General features: G+C 38.7%; 1 protein-coding gene across 1 annotated transcript in view; it reads left to right on the top strand.

Moving 5' to 3' along the window:
• Positions 1-16,288, top strand: part of SPG11 (SPG11 vesicle trafficking associated, spatacsin) — an 82,184-nt gene that overhangs the window by 36,687 nt on the left and 29,209 nt on the right. Inside the window, 10 exon segments of the mRNA XM_088024772.1 lie at positions 1,278-1,423; positions 2,415-2,576; positions 4,805-4,871; positions 7,744-7,909; positions 9,073-9,278; positions 9,538-9,646; positions 10,826-10,985; positions 11,352-11,624; positions 12,239-12,439; positions 13,181-13,288. Coding sequence (XP_087880898.1) covers positions 1,278-1,423; positions 2,415-2,576; positions 4,805-4,871; positions 7,744-7,909; positions 9,073-9,278; positions 9,538-9,646; positions 10,826-10,985; positions 11,352-11,624; positions 12,239-12,439; positions 13,181-13,288 — 1,598 coding nt within the window.

The raw sequence follows: 16,288 nt of genomic DNA, 5'->3' as shown, positions 1-16,288 counted from the left end.
ACAGGCTGAGCCACTATACAGGCAAGAAATATCAACAGCCAAGCTTTTATGGAATTCCTGTTTTTTTCCCCAAATAAAAACTTTTTTCTTAATGTGGATTGGGTTTTTTGTTATGTTTTATTTTGGGTTTTTTTTGATGCTGATTATAAAATAATACATGTTCGTTGTAAAGAAAAATTGGAGGCCACAGACAACTATCTAGAAGATAAAACTCCGCAGGCAGATAGCCTAGGTAGATAATCATCTACAGGCACCTCTTGATATATTTTAATGTATTTTGTTCTAGCTATTTTCTCTATACTTTTTTTTAGCCTGGTCTATATTATATTTCATTCATCCAACAAATATTTATTAAGCTCCCACATTGTGACAGTCTCTAAGTACTAGGGATACAACTAGAAATGTCTATGTATTTATATATTGCTTTTTTCATATAATAGTTATAAGAATTTTCCTGTGTTCTTAGAGACAATGACTATTTTATGTCTACATAATATTTCATCATATGGATGTACTGTTACCTAATATACTGCTCTCTCATCTTTTGACACTGAGGCTAGTCTCAATTTTTTTCTATCATAAATAATAGTCTTTTGTATATTTGAACATAAAATTTTTGTCTTTGTTTCAGATGATTTCCTTAGTACAGATAGGTTCCTGGATATGAAATTACTGGATCAAAGGTTATATACATTTTGAAGGTTCTTGCTATAAGGCCAGATTGCTTTTCAGGGGAATTAGAGCATTTTATCCATAAGTCCCAGCTTCTTTGTGCCCTGACCAGCTGTGTGCTTGAGGATGATTATTTTTGTTGATAAGGAATATATGGCATCTGATTTTTGCATTTCTTTATTGCTAACGAACTACATATTTTTATATGTCAGACATTTATATTTCCTCCTTTGTAAATAGGTATTTACTTTGTCTACTTATCTGTTAGAGTCAGCATTTTGGGCATTGATTTGTATGAACTCTTTGCTGAAGACATTAATCCTTAGGTTGTCATTTGCTGTTAATTTGTTGTTAAAATTTCCCCCCTAGTTTATTACCTTTCAATTTTCTTCTGTTTGTTTCAACACTTGTTTGTCTCAATTGTCTGAATAGAAGTTTTTACTTTATGTGGACAAATCTTTCATTTTTTTCCCCCTTTATGATGTTTTCCTATTGCTTTTCATCTTAGAAAGTACCTCCTTCTGTGGATAGAGTTAAAAATTTTCTTCCTCAGAATTATGTAATTCTTTCTCTTAAGGAGAAAAACCTACTCTTTTATTTTTCAGATCCCAAACTGATCTTCCAGGCTAGCCTTGCAAATGCTCAGATACTGATTCCCAGCAACCAGGCCAGTATAAGCAGTATGCTATTGGAAGGACATACCCTCCTGGCCCTTGCTACGACAATGTATGCCCCTGGGGGTGTCAGCCAGGTATGGATAGCACTTTTACCTATTATGGTAAAATAGGACTGATTTTAAATTTAGTGGAAATAACTATGGATCTTTTAGACTCCTTTGATATTCAAATACAACCACTTACATAAGTATTTCATTTTATTAAAGGGCATAAAACAAGGATGAAGTTTTTAAATTTTGTATTATATTCACTTAAGTTGGAAAGGAATTAATATGTGGTATAGAGATTTTTTTTTTTAACCTTTGTTTTCTAAACTTCAGGTTTGTTTTAGGGATAGAATCAGGATCTGATTGCTCCTGGGAGTAACTGTACTTTAGATGTGTGGCTTGGGAATTAATAGGCAAAAAGGAAATCATAATTTTTAGCTATCCATATAAACTCTTCTGAGGGACCCAGTGGAAACTGGCCCATCTCTGCTTTTTTGAAAGTACATAGTATGCCTCATTACAGGGAACTGAAGAATGCAGTTTAATAAAAATCTTTAAAAGCTTCTTACTGATAATATAATACCACCTCTTCCAGATTATTGCAATATATTTTAATTCATATGGTTATCTATGCCTCTGTTTTTAATCACCTGTCAGAAATTAGTCTTAGAATAACTTGAGAGCTGAGGGAGAAGGACCTGGGTAGGAGTCATCTAGTCTAGTCTAGTAGTTTTTTTCCCTTTAAAGACATTTACTTACTACTTAAATATTTTAAATACTTTAGTAGCAGAGACTTTTTTCAAACAATATTTTCACATGTAGTTTGAAAACCACTGATCTAGTTGAACTTCCTAATTTTGTAGGAAACTGAGGCCTGCTGTTAAATATCTGGCCCAAGGTCACCAGCTAGTTTTTCTTAGAACCAGAACTAAAACTATTGGCTTGTGACTCCTTGACCAATGTTTTCTTCACTACCATGTAGTTTTTCAAGCTAACCTTGTTTCACTCTTGTGAAAAAAAGACTTAAATTTGGAGAAGAGAAAAACCTTACTCTGTATCATGTGATCTTTTTATTTAGGTTGTTCAGAATGATGAAAATGAGACCTGTTTGAAGAAAGTAGATCCCCAGTTACTGAAGATGGCATTAACTCCTTATCCCAAGCTAAAAACTGCTCTCTTCCCACAATACACTGCCTCTAATGTCCTGCCACCCGATATTACGCTTTACCACCTTATTCAGGTACGGTACTGAGGAGTATCAGTCAGGGGTCAGCCAGGAAAACTGAAACCCCCTCTGGGTCTGTAGCATGGAGGACATTTTAACGTAGGTAATTACTTACACAGTCATAGCAGAATGGGGAATCCAAACATGCGATGGTGAGACAAGTCAAAAACTGACAAGGAAGCCACCAACACCCCTAACGCTGCAAGAACAGTGCGAGAAAGTAGTGTTAGCAGAACCCAGAGGCCGGGCCCGTCTCTGGGAACAACTAAACTCACAGCCAGGCTGCCTGTTCCCCTGAGCGGGGAATGTGGAGGGTAGAGCTGGAACCTTGGAGGAGATACCCCAGAAAGCAAAGGAGATAGAAAATATCCTGGTTTCTTCCCTCTTCCCACCTTTAATCTCCCATGTTGTCTCTCTTGGCAAAAACCTGTCTGGTAGCCAAGGGGCAGAGGCGCTTGGGAAATGCAGTTCTCTGCAGAACAGGAGAGAATGGTGGGAATGGCTCTGAGAGCAGACCGACAGTTGGCCAGCGTGTTTGCCTGCTGCCTTCCTCAAAAGCCACTTCATTCTACTCCTGATAACTTCTCTCTCTTCTCAATGAATAGGGCTATTTGTTTATTTAAATCAGTGCTTCTTAACCTTTTTCAGGACAGAGATCTCTTTAAGAATATGAGCGAGTTAGGAGTCTTCTACCCAGAAAAATTGCACATACATGTATAATTTTGCTTCTATTTCAGAGGAATTCAGATTCCCTGAAACCTACTCAGATCCTCCATGATGAACACATTCTTCTGTTCATTTCTCGTTTCAAAGGGCTTTTGCTTTTTTTCTCTGGGTGCACATATTCCCACAGTGTCCTTAATTCAACATAAGCTCTATAATCTATAAAGGTACAAAATCTCTCTAATGTGTACAGTCCTTAATTTATAGAGTAGTCCTACTCAAAAATGTGGTCCCTGGATGGCTGCCAGGCCATGAACTGCTTGTTGCTGGTATGTGATGACGTTACGATCTTAGACTATTCTATAAATCTGTGTCATGTTCAGTTCAGCAGGCTTTCTGTGTGTGTGTGTGTGTGTGTGTGTGTGTGTGTGTGTGTAAGAGAGAGGGAGAGAATTTAGCAAGACTCTCTGGAAGCGGGAAGTAGTTAGCTGCATTTAAATTTATCGCAAACTTCTCATCTCATTGCAGACCAGTAGCACCACTGTCAACTATGTATAAGTGGATTGTATAAAAACATAGTTTTACTACCTATTCAATCAGCCTAAAACATAAGTGATTTCAGGTTGTTCTTTGTTCTGTTTTCAAGTTGACCCATGCAGTTTTAATCCTGTTACTTTATGAAAAGTAGTCCTTCCTTAATAGACCATAAATTCTCCCATGATTTTAAATCAAAGCTGCTCTTACCTTAGCCACCCAAATCGTGACTTAAAGGTTTTTTAAATTTTCTCCTTTATCTTTCCTACCATCTGTTTGTAGTCTTTGCTATATCTTTGGCCTAGACAAATTTCAAACAGCCACGGCTCCCTGCTTTCAAACCTTTTCTGACTGGCTTAACCTTACTCCACTCTTTTCTTTGTTGGTGGTGGTGATTTGTTCATCACATTCCTCTAACCTTTGATCTACTTGTCTCCCGATTCCCTTTCCAGACCAGCCTTAGCTCACCTTGTCCTGTTTACATGGTACCACTGTCTAGCCTCTTAGTCCTCTTGGGTTTGGATTCCAAAAGCATTTCAAAAGTCCATGTTACATTATAATGGATGATGCTTCAACCAAAAGAGAGTGTACTTTGCAGATATAGTTTGAAGTGAGAAGAGTCTTTATTATTTTTTTTTTAAAGGTTTTATTTATTTATTTGACAGAGAGAGAGATAGCGAGAGCAGGAACACAAGCAGGGGGAGCGGGAGAGGGAGAAGCAGGCTTCCCAGCGAGCAGGGAGCCCGATGTGGGGCTCGATCCCAGGACCCTGGGATCATGACCTGAGCCGAAGGCAGACGCTTAACGACTGAGCCACCCAGGCGCCCCGAAAAGAGTCTTTAAAAGGAACATAGCTGGCTCTATTTTTATTAACATAGGAAAGTGTCTCATGCATTCTTTTTTTTTTTAAGCTGCATTCAGAATTTAAGTCCAGAAAGATAATGTTGGAGAAGGGAAGCGGACTACTTGTGAAGTCTTTTCATACAATTTTGTTTACTTACTTTAGAATCACTTAACTTTTAACTCTGACTTTTCCACTTTTTCAGTCACTGTTGCCCTTTGACCCTAGCAGATTGTTTGGCTGGCAGTCTGCCAACACACTGGCTATAGGAGGTAAGTCATTCCAGGTACCTAGGGCTTTAGAAGTATTTCAGCAGTGTTGACAGTAGAAGTTAATTTACATAAAGCCAATCCAGTTTTTTTCACTGTTTTCCATTTCAAAAATGAAGATGCATTCCAATGGAAAACATTTTCTAGGAGACTGAATTGAAAACATGTTGTGAGTTAAAAGTAATTATAGTGCGTCACTAGTGCTATCCTTGCTGGGAAATGTAAGCTGTACCTATCTGCTTAAATTTCTCCCTTTCCCCAAATCCCTGTTTGTTTGCAGTATAGTGTTAATAAAGGTTAAGAGCATAGGTGTAGGCATTAGGCAAATCCTGGCTCGACCTGTAATAGCTGTATGACCTTGGGTAAGTGATTTAACGTCTCTTCAATTTCCTATAAAATAAGGTTAATAACAGTGCCCACCTCACATATTACCTGAGAATGAAAGGAGACAAGGCATTTAAAAAGCTCTTGCAGTTGCTGGCACATGGTGAGCACCAGATGCATACACACTACTGTTCTCTTTAGGCTATAAGCCTTTCTCTGATTTTTTTTTTTTTTTATGCTATTCTTAAACTCTACTTTTTTACTTTTAAATTTAGAGTTAGCCTTTAATATCCTGGTACCTGCGGTGCCTCTGCTGTGAAATTGCTCTGAAGTAGGCTTCAAATGAGCACTTAGCATGTATGCCCTGTAAATATTTACTGACATGCATAAAAATGAATTTTCTAATGTGTTGGTTTTGTAAGTTCAAATTTCAGTAGATTTAATTTACCTAGTGCCCAAGGCTCAGGGGAGTTCCCAGCCTACAGTAGATGTTCAATAAATATTTGTTGAAAGCTGAATAAAGTAGTACGTATTGCATTTTCAAGTGAAAATACTCTAATTAATCTCTGGGAAGTTCCTACTAGAGTGTAGACCAAATCCCCTGCCCTGTTTTAATGCCTCCAACTCCAGCACTTAGCCAGAGTCCTGACCCCTTTGTGGAAAATGAGCACCGTACTAGGTACATTAGGGGAACAGAGAGGAAGTTGAAGATGTATTCCCTGCCTGGTGTTAAGAAGTTTAAAACATATTTGAGGAAATAAAGCACAAAGTAAATGAAACAATTATGAAAACATAATGTGGATTTATAAAATTGGAGAATTGTCTTTAATTAGAATATTTGCTTCTTTTTTCATATGATCTTACCATTGAAAAGAGATGTAGGGTGACTGCGAGGTGACTTGGCTTCTGTGACAGGCAGGAGAAAACTTTCCCTTTGGGTAGAATTTTCTCTTGCACGTGCTCTCCGTGCTAGCCCCCAGTTGCTAAAAAATCAGGGTCTTATTTGGATTAAAAACTCAAGTTAGCTCACTTGGCCCCAGATTGTGCTATATACTTTACATGTACTCAGCAAATATTTAATGAATGAATGAACAGTTTTATATGTAATAAGTTACCAAAATCACTGTGAGCTCCAAAAGAATATAGATAAGGCATGTCACAATTTTTTTTTTTTAGTCTCAAAGGGGGTGTACTTTTAAGTAATAACTTGGAAAGTTGACAGATGCCTCTCAACTCTTCAAGTCTTTTTTTTTTTTTTTTTTAAGAGCCAAGTCACAATATAAAAAGTCCTTGAATGCCACAGGAGGATGAAACGTTTTTTCAGAAATAAGCTTTGAACTTTGAAAATAAAAGCAGATGCACTATTTTCCAGAGCTTGTTCCTTAACAGTTCAAAGTGTTATTTCATTTTTTTTTTTTTTATAGTAGTGAGTGGTTAAGTGGCGATTAAAGATTAGGGCTTGTCTAACAGGAGGAGTTCTTTCATACTAACTTATCACATCCACATATCTTCTGCTATTTTCATGGGCACAGAGGAACTTTGAGCTACTCTGCTGGCCTGAGAAAGGTGGTACCATCATATAGATAATAAAGTGCTCTGAATACATCAGAAAGTATAATGATAACAAAAGGAAATTGAGGAGGGCATTAATACGGAGAAAAGGATGTTCTTACACTGTATACTGGAGAAAGGTACAGGGAGTTGGCCTTGGCGTATAGAGGACTCATAAAAATGTTAAGGGATTTCATTGTGTAATGAGCTCCATGAATAAATTAAAAAGCTCCTTTTGCAGATCCTTAGAGATGTTATAGCTAAAGGATTATTGCCATTGTGACTTAAAGGATCATCAAATGCAGAATTAAGACATCTAAAATAACAAGTTGAGGAAAAAGCATAATTTATAAGTTTTTATGCAGCTTCTTGGATACATATTTTTGTATAATATGGGGGGCTGGGGCGCCTGGGTGGTTCAGTCAGTTAAGCATCTGACTCTTGATTTCAGCTCAGGTCATGATCTCAAGGTTGTGGGTCTGCACCCTGCGTTGGGTTCCCCACTCAGAGGGGAGTCTGCTTGAGATTCTCTCCCTCTCCCTCTGCCCCTCCCCCCCTGACATATGCTTGCTCTCTCTCTAAAATAAATAAATTTAAAAAATAAAATGGGCTACTTCTACACATTAAAATGAACTATTACATTTTGGTGGTTCAGAGTAATACACAGTGGTACAAAATGACTATAGCAACTGTTTTTTTCTTTTTTTAAGACTTATTTATTTATTAGAGAACGCATGTGCAAGCTGGGGCAGAGGGAGAGGGAGAAAATGAATCTCAACCAGATTCCCCCTGAGCATGGAGCCCAACACGGGGCTTGATATCATGACCCGGAGATATGACCTGAGCCAAAATCAAGAGTCAGACATGTAACCAACTGAGCCACCCAAGTGTCCTGCAACTGGTTTTCTTTCACCATTGCAGAGCTAAGTTTTCCACGTGCAGATTTGCAATTAATCATGGTGAGGTGCAGAGGATTAATACTGCTTCACTTTCCCCCCAGACGCAGTGAGTCATCTGCCACATTTTTCTAGCCCTGACCTAGTTAATAAATATGCTATAGTGGAACGTCTGAATTTTGCATATTATTTACAACGTGGACGGCCATCATTTGCATTTGGTACTTTTCTGGTCCAGGAATTAACCAAGAGCAAGACTCCCAAGCAGCTGTGAGTATTTAAAACATAATTTATACTCTTAATAAAAGACATCTCTGTGTTTTACATAAACATTTGAAAAGTAGTTATATTTGGCTAGTAATTTGGTCATCTTTTTTTTTTTCCCTTCCTCTGGGCGTTTCTGTATATCCCAAGTTTGGGGGATTTAGTGTGTCTTTTGTTAATGGGGAAAAGATAATAAAGATAACATTAAGGGGCACCAGGGTGGTTCAGTCGGTTAAGCGCCTGCCTTAGGTTCAGGTCGTGATCCCAGAGTCCTGGGATCAAGCCCTGTGATGGGCTCCCTGTTCATCGGGGCCTGCTTCTCCTTCTCCCTGCTCGTGCTTTCTCTCACTATCTCTGTCTCTCTCTCATATAAATAATAAAGAAAAATCTTTTAAAAAAATAATATTAAAAATAGTATTTATATCTTTAAAAATTAAAAAAAAAACCAAGAGCTTGCCAAATATTAGTAATTATTCTTAAGAGGGAATTGTATAATAAGATGTGAATTCTGTATTTAAGATATTCATTTTTTATAATTCACTTTTATAAATCACAGAATTGGGAGGAGTATTAGATAGAGTTACCTAAATATAGATTTACTTTATTTGTTGGTTTGTTTCCTAGTTAACAACGTAATGCATTTTAGTGATAAAATATTCAAATAATTCAGAAGGTTGAAAAATGAAAGATAAAAAGTCCCTGAGTCTCCTGTCTTCATTCTGCATAGTAGATAAACATGGTTAATTTTTTGTGCATCTTTCCTTGAAATATGTCTATGCATATAAAACTACATATGTGATGTCAAACTTCAATTAGCATTAATTTTCTTGGTAGTTTGCGTATATACTCATAATTGATAGGATCACAAGTTGGCAGTCTTTCTGTAATTCTGTTCTGTGTTCCCTGGATGCAGTTGGAAGCAAGAATAATTTGGCCTATGAGTAGGTAGGTGTTTTAGGAGAAAGTTAAATATAAGGGAATGGGGGGCTATGGAGACAACGAAAAACTACCAAGAACCTAAATGGATGTGTGCAGGGGCCCAAAACTGGAAGGGGGAGGAAGCTAAAAATCACAGGTGTCTGACACTCCATGTATCACTATGGAATTCCATCTCCTTTTCCTGGTGAGAAACAGTTTTCTGATGTGATTTTGATTCCTTTCTTTTTCAGGATCCTGCAAGTAGGCAATGAAGCCTATGTTTTAGGGCTCTCCTCCTTCTACATACCTTCAGTAGGAGCTGCCTGTGTTTGTTTCTTAGAACTGCTTGGCCTCGACAGCCTCAAGCTCAGAGTTGATATGAAAGTGGCCAATATCATTTTGAGCTACAAGTGTAGAAACGAAGATGCTCAGTACAGCTGTATCAGAGAGTCTCTAGGTACAGTACCTTCTCCATCTGGGGTTTGTTTTGTTTAGAGGACAAGGGATGAATAGGTCTAAAGCATCGAATTGTGAGTGGTTGGGGAGGAAATAATTATGTTCCTGCTTCATCCTTTTCCTGCAGAATGTTTGCACTTTATCTCACTTTCTTGGGCCCTTTAATTAGGTTCCAAAATGGCCCTGGGCCACACTCTTCAAACAGAAGAGTTCCTGACCCTTTCTCTTGACCAGTTTTTATTGTTTGGTATTTCTTACAGCTGAAAAACTATCTAAACTGGCTGTGGGTGAAAAGGCCACCATAGAGGAATTGCTTATTCTCTTAGAAGAAGGTATATGGAACAGCATTCAGCAGCAGGAAATAAAGAGGTTTGTTGAATTGCAGCCTCATTCTCTTTTCCAACAAGCTTTATTCTTCCAATCTGTATTTGCCTAGTCTTTCTTTCAACACCTCAGATGCTTTTACCAATCCCTTCAGGCTGTCTTACTCAGCCAGCGTATAGCAGACACTCAGTAAATGGACAGTGGGTTTTAATTGCTTCTTGCCATCAGTAAAGGGAGGGTGCAGATAATTATTCACTCTTTAGAGATAGAGTTTCCAAGAGATGGAGAAGAGCTCTGTTTCCTCCACTGCCCTGCTGGTCAGAGAAGTCTCTTAAGTGTTAAATGTTGAAATCATTTAAGAAGATATGGGATTGGGGCACCTGGGTTAAGCCCCGTCCCTTGATTTTGGCTCAGGTCATGATCTCAGGGTCGTGAGATCGAACCCTGAATCAGGCTCTGCGCTGGGCATGGAGCCTGCTTAAGATTCTCTCTCTCTGTCCTCCATTCTCTCTCTGTCCTCCATTGCTCTCTCTCTAAGAAAAAGAAAAAAAAAAAAGAAGAGGGGGGATATGGATCTCATAAAATTTGATTCTAAGTGAGGTCCTTAATTTTCTCTTGCTAATATATATTAGTTGATAATGAAAGTTGAGGTAACCATCTATCCGCAAAAACCCCTCTACTTACACATTTATGCCATCTTTCCTCTATGCTATGCCACCTGGGGTGACCTAGCCAGCCCAGACCCTAGGAATGTACCATTCTCTTGTACCTGCTATCAGTGACTCTGTTCTCAACAGTTTCCGGCTATGAACAGGAACAAGTACTTCCCCCTGGCTGAGGAAGCCCAAGCACCTGTCTGGGCTCTGATACTCTAAAGTGAATCATGCAAAACAATTAAGCACTCAGGAAATTTCTTGAGTGACTACTCAATTCTCCTAAGGATGGTATATAGCTAGTATAATCTGTCTATGGATAAATACTTGGTTAATAAAAGGAATGCATTCTGCCAGTATGCTAAGAAAGCTTTTATGCATTGTGGATGCAAGAGCCCTCTTTTTTCTTTATTTTCCAAAGCAGCCTAATAAACATTTGGTATTTGTTGAAAGGTTTTTTTAGAGAATATGCTGCAGTTAAATTTGTTTACTTTTTACTAATTTTCCATTTAAACTAAAGCTATATTTTAACAATTTTTTTTTTCTCTACTGCCCCAACGTCCAATTACAGGTTATCTAGTGAATCTAGCAGCCAGTGGGCATTAGCAGTACAGTTCTGCAGGCTTCACAATGTGAAACTGAGCATGTCTTATCTCAGAGAATGTGCCAAAGCAAACGATTGGTTACAGTTCATTATTCACAGCCAACTCCATAACTATCACCCGGAGGAGGTAAGCCACCATTTGTTGCCATTCAAGCAGAGGATATTGGAAGACTTCTGGGAGGACAAATAGTGTTCTTTCTGTTGTGTAGACCTAGGCTTTTGTTTTCTATGATACTACTGTTTTTACTAAGATTTCAGTGGGTTGGCATCAGACAGGATTAGTCATTAGTACTAAAAAGCTGAAGGAAGAGTTTTTGTGACTCCAGACTAAATATTTAAATTCACTCCAAAGCAACAAATAACTTTGTAAAATGACATGGTCACTTCCCCCACACACAGTTCAGGGTGAGAAAGAACAATTTTGCCTCTGCTTTTCTCTAACATTTTTCAGCTCCAGATGAAATTGGTCTTTATCATCTAATATGTTTTCTAGGTGAAATCTCTTCTTCAGTATTTCAGTCCTGTCCTTCAAGACCACTTAAGACTGGCTTTTGAGAACTTGACCTCAGAGTCTAACTCCAGAATGGACAGTGATCAAGTGTGCAGCAGGGCCCCCCCGGAACTCCAGAGAAACCAAGAAGAGATGGCTGATTTTTTTGAGGTTCTGCTCCGGTGCTCAGAGGAGCCAAACTCCTGGTGCTGGCTCCTAGCTGAAGGAGTGAGACAACAGGCCCCTATCCTTAGTGTCCTGGCCTCATGCCTCCAGGTGAGCATAAGGAGAAGCCTAAAGTAAGGACCCAGAGAGCAACAGAAACCATGGAAAGGGACAGGGAAGCCTGATAATCAGAGAGGAAGTGGGGTGATGATGACAGTGAGGCTCTGCCATGTTTTCAAGGTCACTAACTTCTGCGCTTTTCCAGCTTAGGCTCTGGGCTATCTAGTACACTTCTTTTACCTTAATATTCAGTAACTTAAGTGGTCCAAGCCTTGGTTCCTGGTTGGCAGTCATAGAGAAAGGACACGGCCTCTTGAGCAGAGAAATGGGATGTTCTGGACAGTACCTTGATCAGCATTTCTGTGGAAGCCAGTCTTGTTTTCTTATACTTAGTACTTCTACAACTTCCATAAATACCCACTCAGTCTCTTGGTCTTTTGATAGGTTATACTCTACAGAACAGTTTACAATAGTCCCTTGGTTGTTCATTAGAGTTTATGCCATGTTTGGAGGCTTTTCAAGCTAGTTTAACCAATTTATTGAGGTGACTTGTTCTAAACAGGAAATCTCCACCCATGTTTGTAGCATTGCGGGGAGCCCCCAACTTCCTGTGTCAGGTAATCCAGACACAAATGTTATTTTGAAAAGTTTTTATCCTGTGGTAGGATGCCAGTACTATTCCTTGTCTCTGTGTTTGGATCATCACGTCGGTGGAGGACAGTGTTGCAGCTGAAGCAACAGAACACATTCAGGGCTCAATGGAAGAACACATGTGGGACCTGCAAGACCTCTCAGTCATCTGGAGAACGTTATTAACAAAGCGGAAGAGCAAAACTCTCATCAGAGGTTTCCAACTTTTCTTTAAGGTAGTGATAGTCACTTCATGTCATTCCTGTGTCTATAAGGGTTACTTCAGAATATCCCCGTTGACTTTTTCAATTGTTTTTATCTCTGTTTTTTTGACCGACAACAAATAATGATAACAGAACTACCATTTACTTAGCAAAGAGCTTTATATATATTATTTTCATCAGTTCTCACAATAGTCCTATAGAAAGATAATATTATATGAGGACGTTATGAAGTGGTAGTATCCTCATTTTAGAGTAATAAACTCAGGCTCACAGAATTTAAGTAGCATGCCCAGGATCTCAAAGCACTTTAGTAAGTAGTGTGTTTATAGTTCAGATCTATACTTTCTCATTCCAAAAACTCCTGTCTTCTGACTGAAAAGCTCCCACCGAAATGATAGAAATGCCACAGACAGCAGTAGGTCGGCAGCTCAGCGGAGCCCATTTTCCAGAAGTGTACGTAGAGGTACCCTAGCACCATCTAGTGGAATGTCTCCAGCTCTTGTGCAGTGGACCAAGTACAGAACAGACAGAAAACAGACTGTTTAGTAGGTGTACCTGGCCTGAATCTTTTTTCTAAAAGGTAAAAGAAATATAAATTTAACCTTTCTTTTTAACAGATATGATTTAATTCTATGAAACTGTTACTAGTAGTACTTATGTCCTTAACCTTCTCTTATATTGTCATTTTTCATTGAGAAAATACTATTGATTGACTTCACAATTTTGTAATTTCATCCAAACTCTTCCTCAAAGGATTCCCCACTACTGTTGATGATGGAGATGTATGAACTGTGTATGTTCTTCAAGAATTATAAGGAAGCTGAAGCTAAACTTCTGGAGTTTCAAAAGAGCTTTGAAACTGTAAGTTGGAACCCTACTGCTCTTTGTCACTGATCTGAAATTGGTTGGAGTGGCCTGTTATCTGCTAGTAGTCAGGCTATGACAGCAGGCGAGTAGCTGATATGTGGCATAATTCAAACCAACTCATTTGTACTGTTCCAGAGGTGGGGAGGCAGGACAGGAGTTACAGTGGCCTTGCCTACAGCACCTCAGTTGCCAGCCATGACAGAGAATTTTCATCTAATGTGCTAATTCTGATCAGTGTCCTGAGCTGCAGCCAAGCTCAGTGGGAAAGGGATTAACAGGACCTGCTATGGATGCTCAAGAGGAGTGTGGTGGTTCATGGGCCACATTTTGCCACTCTAAGATAACTCCAACAGCATTGAGTGTGAAGGGTGTTTAATACTGCGTTATTCACTGTGACCGATAGTAATAGATTTTTTCATCAACAGTCCTCATGGTCCCTGTCCAAATGATACTGAGCCGTGTGGTCAATTTCAGGCTGTACCTACCTATTTAGTGCTTGTTTCAGGCCTATTTATCATGTGGAGCTAATTAACCCTATGGAAGAAAAGAGAAAGTCATAAGGAAGGAAAAAAAATGTGCCTTAGTCCTGCTTGGGGTTTTAGCACTTTTGCTTTCTCTACCCCACAAGAACTCTGTGATAAATGAGACAAAACTATATACTGGTTCTACCCAACAAACATATCCCAGTGGAACCTCAGTATAGGCTTTTGCTCTCAATTAGTAACCATAATGAAGGTTTAAAAAAGTTATATTATTTGAAAATATTGAATCAGTTATTCAAATATGCCTGAGGTTCCAAAATCACAGCAAATAGGAACGTTAATTTCCTTAGTTTGTCACTCTCCATGGTTGGGGCTATACCAGATATCTTTTCTTTCTTTTCTTTTGAGTTGTTACTGTTTTTTGGAACAAAATACACATACCATTTACCATTTTGTGTACAGTTCAGTGGTATTAAATACATTCCCATTGTTGCGTGACCATTACCACCATCCATCCCCCTCACCCTTTTCACGTTGTAAAACCAAAACTCTATACCCATTAAACAAGAACTCCCCATTCTCCTTTATTCCCAGCCCCTGGCAATCACAATTCTACTTTTTTGTCTTTATGATTTGGCTACTTTAATTACCTCATATAAGAGGAATCATACAATATTTGTCTTTTTATGAATGGTTTATTTCACTTAGCATGATCTCAAGTTTCATCCATGTAGAATGCAGAATTTCCTTCCTTTTAAATGCTGAATAAAATTCCATTGTATGTTGGGGAAAAACAGAGCTTTTCCCCTAAGGTCAGGAACACAGCAGGGATGTCCACTCTCCTCACTGTTGTTCAACATAGAACTAGAAGCCCTGGCCTCAGCAATCAGACAACAAAAAGAAATAAAATTTTGGCATTCAAATCGGCCAAGAAGTCAAACTCTGACTTTTCGCAGATGACATGATACTCTATGTGAAAAACCCAAAAGACTCCACCCCAAAATTGCTAGAACTCATATAGGAATTCAGCAAAATATCAGGATATAAAATCAATGCACAGAAATAAGTGTGTTGCATTTTTATACACTAACAATGAGACAGAAGAAAGAGAAATTAAGGAGTCAATCCCATTTACAATTGCACCAAAAACTGTAAGATATCTGGGAATAAATCTAACCAAAGAGGGAGAGGATCTATACTCTGAAAACTATAGAACACTCATGAAAGAAATTGAGGAAGACACAAAGAAATGGAAAAACATTCCATGCTCATGAATGGGAAGAACAAATATTGTTAAAATGCTTATGCTACCTAGAGTAATCTATACGTTCAGTGCAATCCCTAGCAAAACACCATCAGCATTTTTCACAGAGCTGGAACAAATAATCCTAAAATTTGTATGGAACCGGAAAAGACCCTGAATGGCGAAAGAAATGTTGAAAAAGAAAACCAAAGCTGGTGGTATCACAATTCCGACTTCAAGCTCTATTACAAAGCTGTGATCATCAAGACAGTATGGTACTGGCACAAAAACAGACACACAGATCAGTGGAACAGAATAGAGAACCCAGGAATGGACCCTCAATTCTATGGTCAACTATTCTTCGACAAAGCAGGAAAGAATATCCAGTGGTATAAAAGACAGTCTCTTCAACAAATGGTGTTGGGAAAATTGGACAGCTGCATGGAGAAGAATGAAACTGGACCATTTCCTTACACCATACACAAAAGTAGATTCAAAATGGATGAAAGACCTAAATGTGAGACAGGAATCTATCAAAATCCTAGAGAACACAGGCAGCAGCCTCTTCGACCTCGGCTGCAGTAATTTCTTGCTAGACATGTTTCCAAAGGCAAGGGAAACAAAGGCAAAAATAAACTATTGGGACTTCATCAAGATAAAAAACTTTTGCATAGCAAAGGAAACAGTTGACAAAACAAAAGACAACCTACAGAATGGGAGAAGATATTTGCAAATGTCTTAATCAGATGAAGGGCTAGTATCCAAAATCTATAAAGAACTTATCAGACTCAACACCCAAAGAATAATCCAATCAAGAAATGGGCAGAAGACATGAACAGACATTTCTGCAAAGAAGACATCCAAATGGCCAACAGACACGTGAAAGAGTGCTCTACATCATTTGGCATCAGGAAAATCCAAATCAAAACCTCAATGAGATACCACCTCACACCAGTCAGAGTGGCTAAAATGAACAAGTCAGGAAATGATAGATGTTAGGATGAAGAGAGGGGAACCCTCTTACACTGTTGGTGGGAATGCAAGCTGGTGCAGCCACTCTGGAAAACAGTATGGAGGTTGCTCAGAAGATTGAAAATAGAGCTACCGTACAACCCAACGATTACACTACTGGGTATTTACCCCAAAGATACAAATGTAATGACCCTAAGGGGCATGTGCACCCCAATGTTTATAGCAGCAATGTCCACAGTAGCCAAACTATGGAAAGAGTGCAGATGTCCATCGACAGATGAATGGATAAAGAAGATG

The sequence above is a fragment of the Eumetopias jubatus genome, unplaced genomic scaffold (genome assembly GCF_037043125.1).
Source record: "Eumetopias jubatus isolate StellerSeaLion01/CBP00866 unplaced genomic scaffold, mEumJub1_p1.0 scaffold_7, whole genome shotgun sequence".
NCBI classification, from domain to species: Eukaryota; Metazoa; Chordata; class Mammalia; order Carnivora; family Otariidae; genus Eumetopias; species Eumetopias jubatus.
This window is presented reverse-complemented; position numbering and strand designations above follow the sequence as displayed.